General features: G+C 40.7%; 1 protein-coding gene and 1 pseudogene across 3 annotated transcripts in view; one reads left to right on the top strand and one right to left on the bottom strand.

Moving 5' to 3' along the window:
* Positions 1-10,432, bottom strand: part of ZNF326 (zinc finger protein 326) — a 39,086-nt gene extending 28,654 nt beyond the window's left edge. For 2 of the 3 annotated variants that reach the window (XM_044238654.1, XM_044238655.1), the window contains exons 1-2: positions 10,285-10,432; positions 7,899-7,943 (exon numbers count right to left, since the gene is read on the bottom strand). In XM_044238654.1, coding sequence (XP_044094589.1) covers positions 7,899-7,943; positions 10,285-10,300 — 61 coding nt within the window. In that variant the 5' untranslated portion in view covers positions 10,301-10,432. The remainder of the gene's footprint in view (positions 1-7,898; positions 7,944-10,284) is intronic. The other variant, XM_044238656.1, reaches the window with a different exon arrangement.
* A 2,383-nt stretch (positions 10,433-12,815) lies between these two features.
* Positions 12,816-16,257, top strand: part of LOC122899144 — a 28,354-nt pseudogene continuing 24,912 nt past the window's right edge.

Below are 16,257 nucleotides of genomic sequence, written 5' to 3'. Positions count from 1 at the left end.
ATATATTAAGAGTACTGAGTATATTTTATGACACTGCAATTCTACCTATATCCCAACCGCTAACATGAAAAATACAACAAGAGGTAATAAAATGAATTTACTACGATTATAAAAAGTGAAAAGTTTTTTAATCCATTTAGAATGTGTCCTATAAAGTCCTTTAAAATGCTTTATTACCACCGTCCCCAAATTTTATGCACTAATAAATACAACAGTATACATAGAGCAAATACCTTCATTTATATTTTTTAAACACTAAATTTTAATTACAATCACTTAAATATCTCTGATCCTAACAACAACAACAATAATAATGACAACAGCAACAACTTCACAAAAATACCACCAGAATCTTACAACTTTAAAGCTGGAGGCAATCTAAAAGGATAAAATTCAATCTTCTTTTATAGATTAGGGAGCTAAAATCCAAAAAGATGAAATGATTTTCCCAAAGTTCAGTAAGTATCCACCCTTCTAGTTTTATGCTATAGCTTTTATGTGAAATGCTCTCCTCTAAAACCCCAAATATCTGCTTCTTGAAATCTCATCTTTTAAAGTCCATTTCAAACACTAACCCTTCCAAGAACACTTTTAATGATACTGTCTCAGTTGATTATCATCTCTTTCCTCTAAAGAGCTACAAGTCTGTAGCTCTTATATGGTGCTTATGATACTCTGCCTTACATTCTGCAACTTGTGGCCTCATCTTAAATGTGCAACAGTCTTGTGGTCAGGGTCTGATTTTTATTAATTATCTTATATATTCCAGAGCCACAGTTCTCAAGGAATAATCTGTTCACCATTGGGAGTTGCCAGCGACCTTTCAGGGATCCACAAGATCAAACTCCAGGGCACTTTTGGGATCCATAAGATCAAACTATTTTCATAAAGAATACTGCAACATCATTTGCCTTTTTCACAGGTTCACATTTGCACTGAAGAAGCAAAAGCACTCGTGGGTAAATCTGCTGGTGCCACAGCACAAATCAAGGCAGTGGCACCAAACTATACTAGCAGCCACTGCAGTCCTCAACAATGCACACCTGCAGTAAAAAATAATAAAAAAAAGAAGTGCCATCTCCATTTACAAATGTTCCTGATGAACCAGTAACAAGTATCAATTTTATTAAATCGTCACCTTTGAGTACACTTTCTTTCTGATATTATTCTCTTTCTGATATTATTCCTATCTCTGTAGTGAGATAGGAAGTACACATAAAGAAAGCAAATTTGCTGCACACCAAAGTATCACAGTTTACTCCAGGAAAAGTCATCATGCAAGTGCTTGCTTAACTGAATTAGCCACCTTACAAGGAAGACAATTTTTATTAGAATGACAGATCAACACTCAAAAACTAAGGTTGTCAGACTTGAGCATTTGGCAGACATTTTCTCAAAAATGAACAAAGTAAAACTCAATTCAAGGAAAACAAGTATCAGTACGTGCTGCCAATAAAATTTGAGCTTTCAAGTGGAATTTAGAATTTTATAAAACTTGTATGTACCAATATGCATAACAGAGCACAAAAAGTTCATCAATATGCAGAAAGTACTAATGAGCTCTTTAACATTGTTCTTTTCACACTAAGACTGCCTACGATATATGAAATTTACATTTACGGCTCACCTCAATTCCAACTGTCTACACTGCAAGTGCTCAATGTGGCCAGTGGACCATTTTAGAAAAAACAGTTCTAGACTAATAAATAGTCAATTATTTGTCTTTAGAGTTGGTAACTTATGTTCATACTCTCTCAGATAGAAGGCAATTTTGAAATTAATAAAAATTTCAAAATTAAAAGCCTTTTTCTAAGCCTCATATTAAAAATAATCTTAAGGGGTGGGTCAGGTGGCACAGTAGGTTAAACATCCAATTCTTGGTTTCACCTCAGCTCATGATCTCAAGATCATGAGACTAAGTACCACCTTGGGCTCTCCACTCAGCGCAGAGTCTGCTTGGAATTCTGTCTCTCTCTCTCTCCCTACCCCTCTCACTGTTTGCATCCTCTGTCTCTAAACAAGAAAATAAATAAATAAAAGCTTTAAAAAATAAATAATAAGAAGAATAATCTTAAGAGTTAGGTTGAGTTAGGTACATAAAGTAAAAAGTCCTAGATTTTATTATTTCTGCTAGTTTCAATTTTGAGATCACAGAGGCTGCATTTGGATATTAAATCCTTGGTTTTTTATTCTGTGTTTTTATTTCACTATGGAGTCATAAATTACTAATATTTACTGAACACCCACATTTTGCCAGGCATCATGGAATACACAAAAATTAAGAGAGCTATCTTATTTTTACACTGCGATGACTGGCTTATTGTTCATAGTACTGTTATCATTCAGTTAATTAAAAAGAGAAGAAGGAAAAGTCTTTGTACTCTATGTAATCTATAAGATGACTACTTATATATAAACAATATTCTTCCAGGTTGCCAAATGAACTTAAGAATCACTTTAAAACTAAAACTGTTAAGAATATAACATTATATCTTTACTATTAATATTAAATGAAACTAATTCACTCAAAAATAAAACAGACCTAATGTTTTAAATTAAATCTATTCCACTGTGGGCACCTTGGTGGCTCAGTTGATTAAGCCTCTGCCTTCTGCTCAGGTCATGATCCTGAAGTCCCAGGATCTAGTCCCACATCAGGCTCCCACACCACAGGGAGTCTGCTTCTCCCTCTGATCTTCTCCCCTCTCAGGCTCTCTCTTACTCTCTCAAATAAATAAATAAATAAAATCTTAAAAAAAAAAATATATTCCATTGTTTTGATCACTCTGTCATACAAATAAGCTCAACAAATGTTACAACTCAGTTACAATTAAATCACAAGGAAGTCCCTGAGGAGTATAACAGGAAAAAATATCTGACTTAGGATCAAAAGACTTAAGTTTTATGACACTAAGTCTTCAATGGGACCACTTTTCACCAAAATCCACACTACCGGCATCCTGCTACAGGCCACAAGCATCTCTTACATTACTGCAGCAGCCTCCTAACTAGTTTTCCTACTTCCACTTTTCCTCCCTTTCTGTTTATTCTGAAGAAAATAGCCAAAATAATTCTGTTAAAGTCTAAGTTTAAATCACATTCAATGCTCAGTAACTTCTAGTGACTTCCCATCTTACTCAAAGTAAAAGCCAAGGCCTTAAATAATCTGTAAGGCCCTATACAGTGGCTCTGAACCAAGGACAATTTTGCCCTCCAGGGGACAGACATCTGACAATGCCTGAAAGCACTTTTGGTTGTCAAAACCGAAAGGTGGGTGCTGCTCACATCTAGTGCAAAAGCTAAGGATACAGCTAAACAGTCTAAAATGCAGAAGACATCCCCCATAAACAGAGAATTATCTAGTCAAAAATGTCAATACTGCTGAAGTTGAGAAATCTTGCCCTATATAATCCAGCCCATCACTTCTTAACTTCATCATCTGCTATTCCAAACCCTTGCCACTCCACTCCAGGTATACTAGGCCCCTTGCTGTCCCTAGAAATACAATAAATATACACCCATTTTGGCACCTACTGCTCTCTCTGCCTGGAACATTCTTCTCTGTAACTGTACCTCTCAATCCCTCCATTCTTTCAAGTCTTTATTTCCTACTCTCTTTCTTAGATATAAACAAATTACCTTTGATTTTTCAATGCCTTTGGCTCAACTCTCACTACTCTAACCTTGTCTTAAGAATGTTCGGCAAGGGGGCGCCTGGGTGGCTCAGTGGGTTAAAGCCGCTGCCTTCGGCTCAGGTCATGATCCCAGGGTCCTGGGATCGAGCCCCACCTCGGGCTCTCTGCTCAGCAGGGAGCCTGCTTCTTTCTCTCTGCCTGCCTCTCTGCCTACTTGTGATCTCTGCCTGTCATATAAATAAATAAAATCTTAAAAAAAAAAAAAAAAAAAGAAAAAAAGAATGTTCGGCAAGTATCATATGCTCTAGTCAAAACATTCTTAAGTCTAGGGTAGGAGAGGCTGGGTGGCTCTTAGGTAAGCATCCAGGTCTTGATCTCAAGATCATGAGTTTAGCCTCATGCTGGGCTCCACAATGGGCATGGAGCCTACTTAGAAAAACAAAACAAAAAACAAAAAACAAAAAAACTGTTCTTAAGTCTCTCTGAACCACAATGCACTCAACTCTACCTTTACTCCTGCTTTCCCTCTATCTGGAATGCTCTCTCTTTTTTGTCACCTATTTATATAAGAAGTTATTATGAAGCAGGAAGGAAACATGGAAACACTGGAAATAAAACTTCCTTCTAAGAAATGATATGGAGGGAATTTGGAACTTGACATATTTTCCAGTACCTTTTACTTCATCTCAGTCACTGAAAAATACAATGCTAACAATTAATTGTATCATTGGCTTCATTTGGTAACTACACAACTTTTATTTTTTAAAGTCTACAGCATTCTCCCTCTAGACAGCCCCATGGCTTGCATCCTCACCTCCTCAAATCTGTGCTCAAATGTCACCTCCTTAATAAGTCCTTCCCCAACACATATACACACACACACAACCAAACCACCACCACTACCACCCCTCCCCTCTGTCATTTTTCTCCTAAACAATTCTTACATCTAACATACAACATACGTTACTTCTTTATCTTGTTTACTTTCCATTTCACCGCACTAGATTGCATGCTCCCTCCAAGAGCAAGAATATGGGCTCCTAAAATAGTAACTGATACACAGCATTCACTCAAGAAATATATGTTAAATGAAGTCAAATTATGTCTCTGAAAATAAGTTCCTCATTTGTAAAATGTAGATAACCTAGACCTCAAAATAATGTCAAAAATGATCTTTAGGGGACGCCTGGGTGGCTCAGTTGGTTGGATGACTGCCTTCGGCTTGGGTCGTGATCCCGGAGTCCTGGGATCAAGTCCCGCATCGGGCTCCCAGCTCCATGCGGAGTCTGCTTCTCCCTCTGACCTTCTCCTTGCTCATGCTCTCTCTCACTGTCTCTCTCTCAAATAAATAAATAAATAAAATATTTAAAAAAAAAAAAAATGATCTTTAACCAGCACTGCATTCCAAAATCATTCAGAGTACTTTTTTATAACATGCATAACCAGGGACCACTTGTCTAAAACTAAGATTCAAGAGGACTAGGGTATGACCTGAATAGATATACTTTGAAAAACCTCTCCAGAGGAATCTAACTATCACAATGTTGGAACTTATATTAAGAGAAAAAAATGAAAATCATAACATTAGTAAGACATGAATCCAAAAAGATATATGTACCCCCATGTTCACTACAGCTTTATTTACAATAGCTAAGATATGGAAACAACCTAAGGCCCCCCTGAAGAATGACTAGATAAAGAAGATGGGTACACATATACAATGAATAGGACTCAAGCCATAAAAAGGAATGGAATCTTACGATCTGCAACAACATTAATGAACCTTGAGGGCATTATGCTAAGTGAAATAAGTTACAAAGAAAAACAAAGACTGTATGATTTCACATGTATGTGGAATCTAAACAAACAAAACAAACAAAAACAAGCTTATTGATATAAAGAACAAACTGGTAGTTATAAAGGGGGGGGATGGACTGGGCAAAGGGAATCAAGAGGTACAAATATTCAGCTATAAAAAAGTAAGTCACGGGGATATTATGTATATAGCATGATGACTGTACATTAAGAAAACAAACTTCTGGCCTGGTACGATTCTGCATTTCAAAGTCCTACATTTAGACAGTAAGTCCCAACTCTTTGGTAAACACTACTAGAAAATGAAGCCTTCTACCTTTCCAAATATCTCTCTTTGGTAAAAGTATTAGTCCTACTCATTCCAGTTTAAAATCTTGGACCCATTTTTATTTGTCCTTCTCAATTTTCTACTCACTACTAGTCAGCTTACAAGTTCTCTAATTTTCTCTAGAAACATCTTAATATTTTAAAAAATTATTATTGTCAGGTACCTGGGTGACTTTGTCAGTTAAGCATCTGCCTTTGGCTCAGGTCATTGTCCTGAGGTTCTGGGATCTAACTCCAACTCAGGCTCCCTGCTCAGCAGGGAGTCTGCTTCTCCCTCTCCTTCTGCACCTCTCCCCTACTTGTACTCTCTCCCTCAAGTAAATAAATAAAATCTTTAAATAAAAAATTAATTTTGTCATCTCCCAAGTTCAGGGTCTTAAATCTTAACAAATTTATTAAATGTTTTTTAGCTAATTTTCTGTTTTAGTTTTTTTTTAAGGTTTTATTTTTAAGTAATCTCTACACCAAATGTGGGGCTTGAACCTACAATCCATGAGCAAGAGTCACATGCTCTACTGACTGACTGAACCAGCCAGGCACTCCTAACTTTCCAGTTTTCAATCTACCTAAGTATGGATACAAATCAAACTTCCTTTGCTAATTTTATTATGTCACTCTCCTATTCAAAACAGCACCTGAGTGGCTTAGTGGGCTAAGCGTCTGCTTTCAACTTGAGTCCTGATCTCTGGGTCCTGGGATGGAGCCCCCTCCCAATCCACTGGGTTCCCAACTCAGTGGGGAGTCTGCTTCTCCCTCTCCTTTTACCTCTCCCCTGACTTGTGCATACTCTCTCTCTCTCTCAAATGAATAAATAAAATCTTTAAAAAAACAAAAAACAAAGAAGGAAACTATATTCTTCAGGGGAGCCTGACCAGTTCAGTTGGTAGCGGGTGTAACTCCTGATCTCAGGGCTCTAAGTTCCAGCCCCAGGCTGGATGTAGAGATTACTTAAAAATAAAAGTTAAGGGGCGCCTGGGTGGCTCAGTGGGTTGAAGCCTCTGCCTTCGGCTCCGGTCATGATCCCAGGGTCCTGGGATCGAGCCCCACATCGGGCTCTCTGCTCAGCGGGGAGCCTGCTTCCTCCTCTCTCTCTCTCTGCCTGCCTCTCTGCTTACTTGTGATCTCTGCCTGTCAAATAAATAAATAAAATCTTTTAAAAAAAATAAAATAAAAGTTAAAAAAACAAAACAAAACTATATTCTCCAGCATTCAATACATCCCAACCCCTTCCCATATCTTGAGCCTTTCTAGCTCACATCAAGTATAAAGTTTCTCTAAACTCTTAGAGATGATACAAAGAAATTAATTGGATAGGAATTATTTTCACAAAATGGCACAGCTTTATTTAGGAATACATTTGCTTCAGTTTTATTTTATGAATATATTATATTCTGTATAACAGTTGAATTTTCCATTTTCTGGCAATCAGGATATTTACTTCCACTCTCAGGTCCTTTTTTAACCTCACTGAATTGTTCCACATTCTTTTATGTTATCATCCTGCCTGGCAGAATCTTAACTTTAATAACTATCAAAATAACATCCAATTGTATTCTGCATACCTCTTCTGATTTTATCTAGTTCTGTAGTCACAATTCTAACGTCACACTCAAGTCATAAATAATCAGGCTTCTTTATGTGCTCCTCTAGACAGCTCTTTATATACTAACACATTCTGACACACTAAAGCAAATGACCTCAAAAACAAGGTCAAAATGCATTACATTAGAAGGAATGTAAAACCAAGCCAATAATCTACTTAATCTACATTATTCAATACCAAAGCCTCTCCCTCGGCAAAAATAACTCAGCTAGTTTCTTGTAACTCATCATTCTGAATGCAGTCAAGGCCTTTTGGAATAAATTAAAGAAATCATAATTCAAATAAAACAAAGAGTCAAACTAATCTGAATAGTCCTAACTTTTTCTGATCCCAAATTCCCTAATTCAAATACTATACATAGTATGACAACATTAACACAGAGCAGTGATACATCAAGAGACAACACAATGACTGAAACAAGGTAGAACTGTTACTTTGTTACTTTGTGTGTGTGTGTAGAGAAAAACTGTAATGCATTCCCTTAACACATTTAAGAACAAACGAAAGAGGATACTCACCATTAAAGCCCTGATAAGTATTTCTGCAAGCAGAGTGTGTGTAATCTATGAAGACACATTTAACAGAAAGGAATTAGTACAATATTGGCCAAAATCTGAAATTACATACTCATCTATTCAAATCAAACACAATTTTTAAAAATCTCATTAACTCACTTATCTGTAAAAATGGGGTATAAATAATAACAAGTATTTTATATGGGAAAACATAGGATCTTTTCCTCCTCACTATCTCCCCAAGAGGCAGGTTTATCATCCAAATTACAATAATGTAAAAATTAGCTTATAAAACCTAATATATAATAACTGCCAAAAGAGGAATCCAGTACTGATATATACAGGGTAACAAAGGGAAGCCAGATAAATTAAATTATGTATCAACCATTGCAAAAAGGGCCACCTGAGAATTGATTCTATGTAACATAATTTTTTCAAAGTTAATATAGTTCTTTTACCTATTTGCTCTCTAAGGTTTTCAAGATCTTATTGCAGAATGCATATGCACATATGTACATCTGTGCCTATCTATCCAGGATGTGGCATCACCAAAAACCATATTGGCAATTTCCGTCAAAACTGACTTGATAATCATTAAATTCTTTAATTAATTTTACCAATAAATACTAAAAGAAAGGAAATTAATATAGTGATCACTTGGATACAACAGAATCTAGCTACACTACATAGGATTAGATTCAGATATACTGTTAGTCAAATTCCACTCCCAAATATAGCAGCATAGGCGAAGAGGAAGCAAGAGAGAGGGGGAGTATTTATTTTCTCACTGACACTGTTTATAATTTTATTACTGACACTGTTTGGAATTGTAGGCACATGGTGACAATAAAAGCAAACATACTAAGTTTTATTGTTTTTTAATTCTCTACAGAAAATGGATTCTCCAGCGGGGGTGGGGGTGGGGGTGGGGTGGGGTGAGGGCGGGGAGACACCACTCCCATTGTTCCCTCCCCCCAACTAGGGGCTGCTGCTGTACCTCGGGTGTGAAAACACAATCATGTATTTTTTTTTTAAGTTTCATTCCTAGCTTTGGCACTCAAATATTCATAGTTTAAAGGTATCTATATCAAAATCACTCAGTCCAACCAAAACAAACAAAAACATCAGTGTGCTACTCTTAAGAGCTGAACTTCCTATTTGAAAGTAATTTAAAAGGATTCAGAAAAGGGTTATTCTAGTATCCTTTCACATACTTAGATTTGGCCGCTTTAATTCTTTGTGGCATGAAATCAAATCAAAGATCAAAAGATCATCTGGTCAGACTCACATGCTGAGATCACACTAACTACAATGTTCTTAAAGAAGATTGGGTTTTGGCTGGGTATGTGACTTACAACTAGTTAGTCGATCTGTTTTATTAGAAATGTCTGGCTACTCAGGATTAAGTCCAGTTTAACCATTCAAACCCTTCTTCCCCTTCCCTAATGCTGTCATGAGGGACGCATTCTGACGCCGATTCCTATAAAAGTTAGGCAAGTTCCGAAGACAAGATGAAGACCAAATTAATTTTACTTTGTGAGCCCGTGAAAATGGTTTACAGAACCAGCGTGAGAGACGACTGAAAGGCATTGCTGAATTACAGCTGATTTAAACGGTAAGTCTAACCCAGGCGGCTGGGCACAGAACCGAATTTGAAGGGCATGGGATGCTGTGCCAGAATTCTGACTAACTTAAGTCCCATCCATACACAATCCAGAAGAAAAATGCTTTGGTTCACAGAAGTATTTCAGATTAGGGATTAACGACCAGATAATTCTGGTGGATAAACATCCTAGCTTGCCAACGGGTAACAAACAGCCTATTTCCATTCTGTACAGAGATCTACCTGTACTTGTCACGTACAGACGCCCTTTAAACTCAGCTTAAACGAAGCCAAGAAACCTCACTGTGATCGGGCCTCTGAAAATTGCTAAGAAGCCACCGGGTAGAGGATTTACGAAACGGACGAGCTGGGTCGCCGCCCCGTGGGGCGCACGCGAGACGAGGCGGGGGAGGCCCCACTCTCCTCTCTGCCCGACACCGAGGAACTGGAGGCGCCGGGGCAATTTCCACGCACCGCGGCCGGGGCCAGTCCGGGACGCGAGTCCGGGCCCCACTCCGGAGGCCGTGGCGCTTTGGGCGCGCCCTTCCCCGCACCGAGGCCGGCACGGAACTCCCAGGTCTCCGGCGGCAGTGGGCGCCGGGCCGGCGAGACAGGGCGCGCGGGTCCCCACACAGGCCGATTCCGGGCACTGGGCCCGCGGCGGGCGGGCGGCCTCCGGGCCCGCAGAACAAAGCCCACACGGCCATCTTGAGACCGTAAACAGACCCCCGGGGCGGCCACCCCGCCTCCCGCCCGCCGCGGCGACCAGCCAGAAGCTCTGCTTACCGTCCTCGAAGTCCATGGCGGAGGCTCGGGGCTCACCGGCTCGGCGGCGCTAGGCAGAACTGTGGCAGGCGGCGAACACCCGGGACCCGCGGTTCCACACGACCAGTCCGCGCGACCGAAAGCGGCGCTACCGGCCCGGGAGCCGCAGGCCACAGTGAGGCGGAGGGGCGGGGCCGGCCGGCGCTGCCAGCGGCAGCAGCGCGGCCTGCGATTGGTTGGCGCGGGCTGGTGGGCGGACTCTCGAGTGGGGGCGGGAAGCAGGTCGGCTGTCACGCTCCAGGGTGCTGACCCTCTCCGAGCGTCGGAGGAGGAAGGAAGGTGGAAAGAGGAGCGCGGAAGACTGAGTGGGGTCACGGGAAAGAGAACTGGGTGTTCGGGAAATTCTGGCGGCGGCCCGCCATGTTTGATCCTGGCAAGAGCGAAAGGATTGGATCGGAGTACCTTCCTCCTGCCCAAACTAATAAACCACGTGCCGACCTTTTGCTTTTTATTGGCTGGTGACGACTGTGCAGAAAATGTTAAAGTACTTAACGGGTTTTTTGCTGTGGAGAGGCATAAGTCCCGGACGATTTTGACAACTGTGTGAGCCGAGGAGAACAGACTGCTGAATAGGAAATAATTATACGGGAATGATCCAAGACAAGTTATTACCAGTTTCTGAATTTTAAGGTGCAAAATAAAAAGGGGCTGTAAAATTTCAAAGACAGGAAGATTTGTGACAGAAGTCGCCAAGAGCTTGAAGAATGACCATGCACAAACCCTCACACATATTGATATCGTGTTACTGCCACTTTGGAAGTAGTGTTGGGGAAGTGGGCAAAATTATTCACCCCACAGGGCAATATGGAAAAAAAAAATGTTCGTTCTGATTATGCAGCAGCTTAACTCCAGGTTATTTTTTTCTTTCTTTCTTTCTTTTTCTTTCTTTCTTTTTCTTTTTTTTTTTTTTAAGATTTTATTTATTTATTTGACAGAGAGGCAGCTGGAGGGGGAACACAAGCTCGGGAGTGAGAGAGGGAGAAGCAGATCTCCCATTGAAGATGGAGTCGGATGCAGGCTCTATCCCAGGCGGATGCCAAACGACCCAACCACCCTGGCGCCCCTTTCTTTTCTTTTCTTTCTTTCTTTCCTTTTTTTTTTTTTTTTCTTTTGTAGTAGAGCAAATAGTGTCAACAATGGGTTGATCACAAGATGGGAAACCATGAATCAAAACCATTTTCTCTTCTTTAGTCCAATCAGTTGCTGGAACCAAGTTCCATAACAGCAGCCTGTGGAAATAAGACTGGAAAACAAAATTGCAGATACAGTATGTGCATTACTGTAGCCCCAGATCTTCACAGGGCATTGTTTCTTCCTCACCACTTTCCTTCTCCACCCAGATTGATTCACACAGTTCTCCACCCTTATTCTCTTCTTTTTTTATTTTTTTCTCCCTCCTATACATGTTTTCTATTCACCTGAGCTGAACATGTTGAAAACTGAACTCATAATTTTCCTTCTCAAACCTGTTCATCCTCCTCTATTCTTTCATCTCTTTTAGTGGTGTCCTGAACAACCACCCACTAATCCTAGCCGGAAGCCAGCACGATTCATCTCATCAAGACACAGGCTTCTCCCATCCTCCCTCCCCCATCCACACTGAAGTCTTTCATCTGCTTATTACCTCTTAAAATTTCTTAAACCTGTTCCCTTCTCTCCATTTCCACAGCACTACCTACAGTACCTGCACAACTCTGATTCTCTCCCTCTCACACTATTGCTGTAGCTTCCTAAATCATTTTTCTGCCCATTGGCCTTAACCTTCTCAGGCTTCTCAGGGCTGCAGTGTTCTAAACACAAATCTGAACATGTCATCATCATGGGTCTTTATTATGGATTAGGCCAAGGACAAGCTCTGAAACCTAGAGCACGTGCAGCAGGATCTGGCCACTGCCTAAGCTGCCATCTTCCTCCATTTCTCCCTCCTCCTCTCCCATACTGTTTCCTTTTTGGTGAGCAATTTTAAGTCCCCAAACATCCCTACGCTTCTTCATGCCCCTAAACTTTTACTTACGCTTTTCTAGCTGCTTGTTATACCACCCAGTGAATCCTACTCATTCTCAAAACATAGCTTAGAATTTACTTCCTCTAAGAAATGCTCCCACATCCCATCCCCACACACTAGGCCAGTACTTAAATGACTCACCTAACAATCTCATTAAAACTCAGATTCACATTCAGTCAGTCTGGGTTGGAACCAAAGAGTAAGAGTCTGCATTTCTCACAGGTTTCCCAGGAGATGCTGCTGCTGCTGCTGCTGCTGCTGCTGCTGGTCCAACCATACTCGCAGTAGCAAGGCCCTGAGCTAAGCGCTGATAGAACACTATCTCCCTTGCATTAAATACTCTGTTTGGCTTTATGTCTATCCACATTAAAAGCCCCTTGAGCTTAGAACCAAGTCATCTTTGTATCCTAAGTGCTGAGCACATATGTTTATCAAGTCCAAGTGAGCACTCTTGACGTTTTTTACTTTTTTTTTTTTTTTTGGCATCATGGCAAAGGGATGGTTTCTAACCTGTGGTATTCAGGTCTTGTCATGAGTGTAAGGAATAAATAATTGGGTCACTGTTTGTATTTGTGTATTATTTCCATGTGCGTGCATGCGCGCATGCACACACACACACACACACACTTCTTTCTTTTCTGAAAGAGAAAACTGCTGGTCAAGGAACTCCTCACTCCAGAAGAAATCTGGCTTCAGAACAAATACTTGGAGAGCCAGAATACACAGATATCTTCTCCCCATCCTTCCTCTTTCCCAAATAGGAAGTTTCTGACAGAGGTGGCAATACCTTAGTTATCCCACAAGACCTGAGACACCTTGCAATACCTGACAGTCCATCAAGTCATCCCTTAATTTCTGCATCGAACAAATATTGATTGAGCACCAACCATGTGCCAAACATCATTTTCTCCCTTCGTTGTTATCTCCTTCTTATTCCCCAGAAACTATCCAGGCTCCTGGGCCTGTTCCCACTTGCTTAGGCTTAGATTTTTATCCTGAGGGGCCAGTGTTTTGCACAAAGTCTTAGGCCCTTACATCTTCCATTCATTTCGCAATAGCTGGCAAGTTAGTCAAAACCAGACCAGCAAAGCCTATTGGAAAAGAAAAGAGGCTATGTTTTGTTTTGTTTTGTTTTAAGTGCAGAGGTTAAAAGGATATGTGGTGTGAGGTCAAGAGAAGCCTGCAGGGAGAAGGAGGCAATGGGGAGCTACCCCTAAGACCTGATCCTGAGGGAGCTGTCAGAGAAGCCCCACCACCTCCTTCCCTAGAACCGGAGAACTGGGTAAGCGGACCCCCTGAGGATACAGGGGCCTCTGTTCCTCCTCTCCTAAGCCCCCACCCACACACCTTCTGCTCCAGCAACATGGAACCATCTGCTGCTCTCCAGACAAGCCATGCATTTTCACAAGCCCCTGCTCACCTTGTTCTCTCCACTTCTATTGTGGTCCCTCTCCTCCTCTGCCATTCTTCAAGGTTCAATAATCACGGGACCTCTTTTTAAACCCCTTCCCTCCATATCACCTTAATAGCGATTAGCATAGTTGGATTCTTGTAGTGAGTTAGTTATAACCTTGTCTAACTCTTTATTCAGATTCTTCGGAGACCCTCCTTTGTACCATTTTTAGGTGACCTATAGGTAGCACATTGGCACTGTGTGTTAAGGAGAGACAACAAAATCACCACTGAAGAAAAGCCCTAATGAGACTGAAATTAAATGCCCAGAGCTTCATCTGAAAAAAAAAAAAAAAAATCACAGCATCCTATGATTTTATGATTTTGGAGAGTAAGTGACTATGAGGTGACAAAGGGGAGTCCTAATTTCATGATGCTTTCCTGATTTGCTCCAAATAACTCTTTCTTCCTCCCCATGTTCTTTAGGGAATTCATAAATACTCAGGGAGGTCAAGAACTGAAAATGACAATCTTAAAGTAAAGCAGCCAAACTTAAGTAAACTTAAGTAAACAAAGTCATTCCTACTGTGGGACTTACCAGAGGAGAGCTGGTTACAGAGCCCATGGCAATAGAAAGCTGCTGAAAACAGCTGGTGTGGATAGCACTGAATGGTTGTGTTTTATACATAGGGCAAGATGATGTCTCTGATTTTAATATGCAACTTCGAAAAGATGCAGGTGTCTCTCGAAGCTCAAAGGAATAGCAATTAAAATAATAATTAGCTTTTATTAAACCCTATATATAAGTAAATGTTTCAAAGCACTTTACATGTGTTAACTCATTTTATCTACCCAAAATGTAGGTAGTACTGTCACCCACTTTATTGATAAGGAAACTGAGACCCAAAAAGGTAAAGTTACTTGCCCAAGATCACACCACTGAAACAGAGCCAAGATTCAAACGCAAGCAGCCTGGCTCCAGAGCCCACACATGCATCTCAATCATGCTCTGCTGAGCAGCTATTATGTGCCAAATATTTTGATAGAAGCTTTTACATGCCTTAGTTCTCCTCCTTACAATAAGCTAGATTATATCCTTTCCAAATGAGGGAAGTTAAAGAGAAAAATTAAGTTACTTGTCCAAGACTGTGCAATGAGCAATTGTTGTCTCTATATTCCTGACAAATATACAGTCATGCTTAGGTCTATTGTCGTATGGAGCCAACCTTCTAGACCCAATGTCATCATCAAGGTGCTCAGGTAAAAACGAAGAGAGATTTTGCCAATCCACAGATCATCTTGCGTAACAGTACCTAATGCAGTCAAAGAGAGTATATAACAAAGAAGGGATCATGACTGCTTTAGAGATTCACCACTTTGTCCTGTGCTTTAGGCCTTCCTCAGATTAGAAGAACTCAGTTAGCTTCATATGCATTTTCTTCCCCACAAAAGCAAAGTAAAATTCCAAAAGCAAAATTGCTTTCAAAATGTAGCAGTTTGGGGTGACTGGTGGCTCAGTCGGTTAATGGAGCCACTCTTGATTTCGGCTGAGGTCATGATCTCAGGGTCATGAGATCAAGCCCCATGTTGGGCTCCACTCTGGGCATAGAGCCTGCTTAAGATTCTTTCCCTCTCCTTCTACTCCTTTCCCCACCTCTCTCTTTCCCTCCATTAAAAGTAAAATACAGGGGCACCTGGGTGGCTCAGTGGGTTAAAGCCTTTGCCTTCGGCTCAGGTTATGATCCCAGGGTCCTGGGATCGAGCCCCACATTGGGCTCTCTGCTCAGAGGGGAGCCTGCTTCCTCCTCTCTCTCTACCTGCCTCTCTGTCTGCTTGTGATCTCTGTCTGGCAAATAAATAAATAAAATCTTACAAAAAAAAAACCCTTCAAAATGTAAGTGTTACCTTTCTTCCTTAGGTATGTATTATATAAAATATACATTTCTATGAAAATTAGGTTTATTCCCTTCTAGGGGCTCAATTAAATATCTGAGTTATTGCCACTCATTTTATCTTCTTAATGTGTTTAGCCCACCATAAATGTTAATCTTCCAAGTAAATGTAAAGCAAGCTGTCTGTGTCATCTGTCATCCACTGATTGCCATAATTGATTTGGTGGATCTGTCCTGCTAGGAAGGAGTCCCCTTTCTTCCCGGTTCTGCTTCATGTGTCTCTCCCAAAGCTGTGTGCTTCATTGAAGAGAGAGGAGAGCCAGGATCTACATGGAGTCAAGTTCTCCCATAGGACTGTCCAGGACTCAGTAAGTAGGTTATCCCACCTGACTGTGACTCTCCCACTAGATTATGAGCCACCTGAAGGTGAAGATCTCATCTTTGTGCTAGCACCATACCTGGCACATGGTAGACTTTAAAATGTTGTTGGATGAATAAGAAGAAAACAGATCCGCAGTCAGATCCTGTATTTAAATAACTTCAATTCTATATTATGGAAACAAATATAAATAAAAAATAAAAACAAATGAAATTCAGCCATGTAGGGCGCCTGGGTGGCTCAGTGGGTTAAGCCGCTGCCTTCGG

The sequence above is a fragment of the Neovison vison genome, chromosome 2, assembly GCF_020171115.1.
Source record: "Neovison vison isolate M4711 chromosome 2, ASM_NN_V1, whole genome shotgun sequence".
Lineage (NCBI taxonomy): Eukaryota > Metazoa > Chordata > Mammalia > Carnivora > Mustelidae > Neogale > Neogale vison.
Note: the sequence above shows the minus strand (reverse complement) of the source record. Positions and strands in the feature narration are given on the sequence as shown.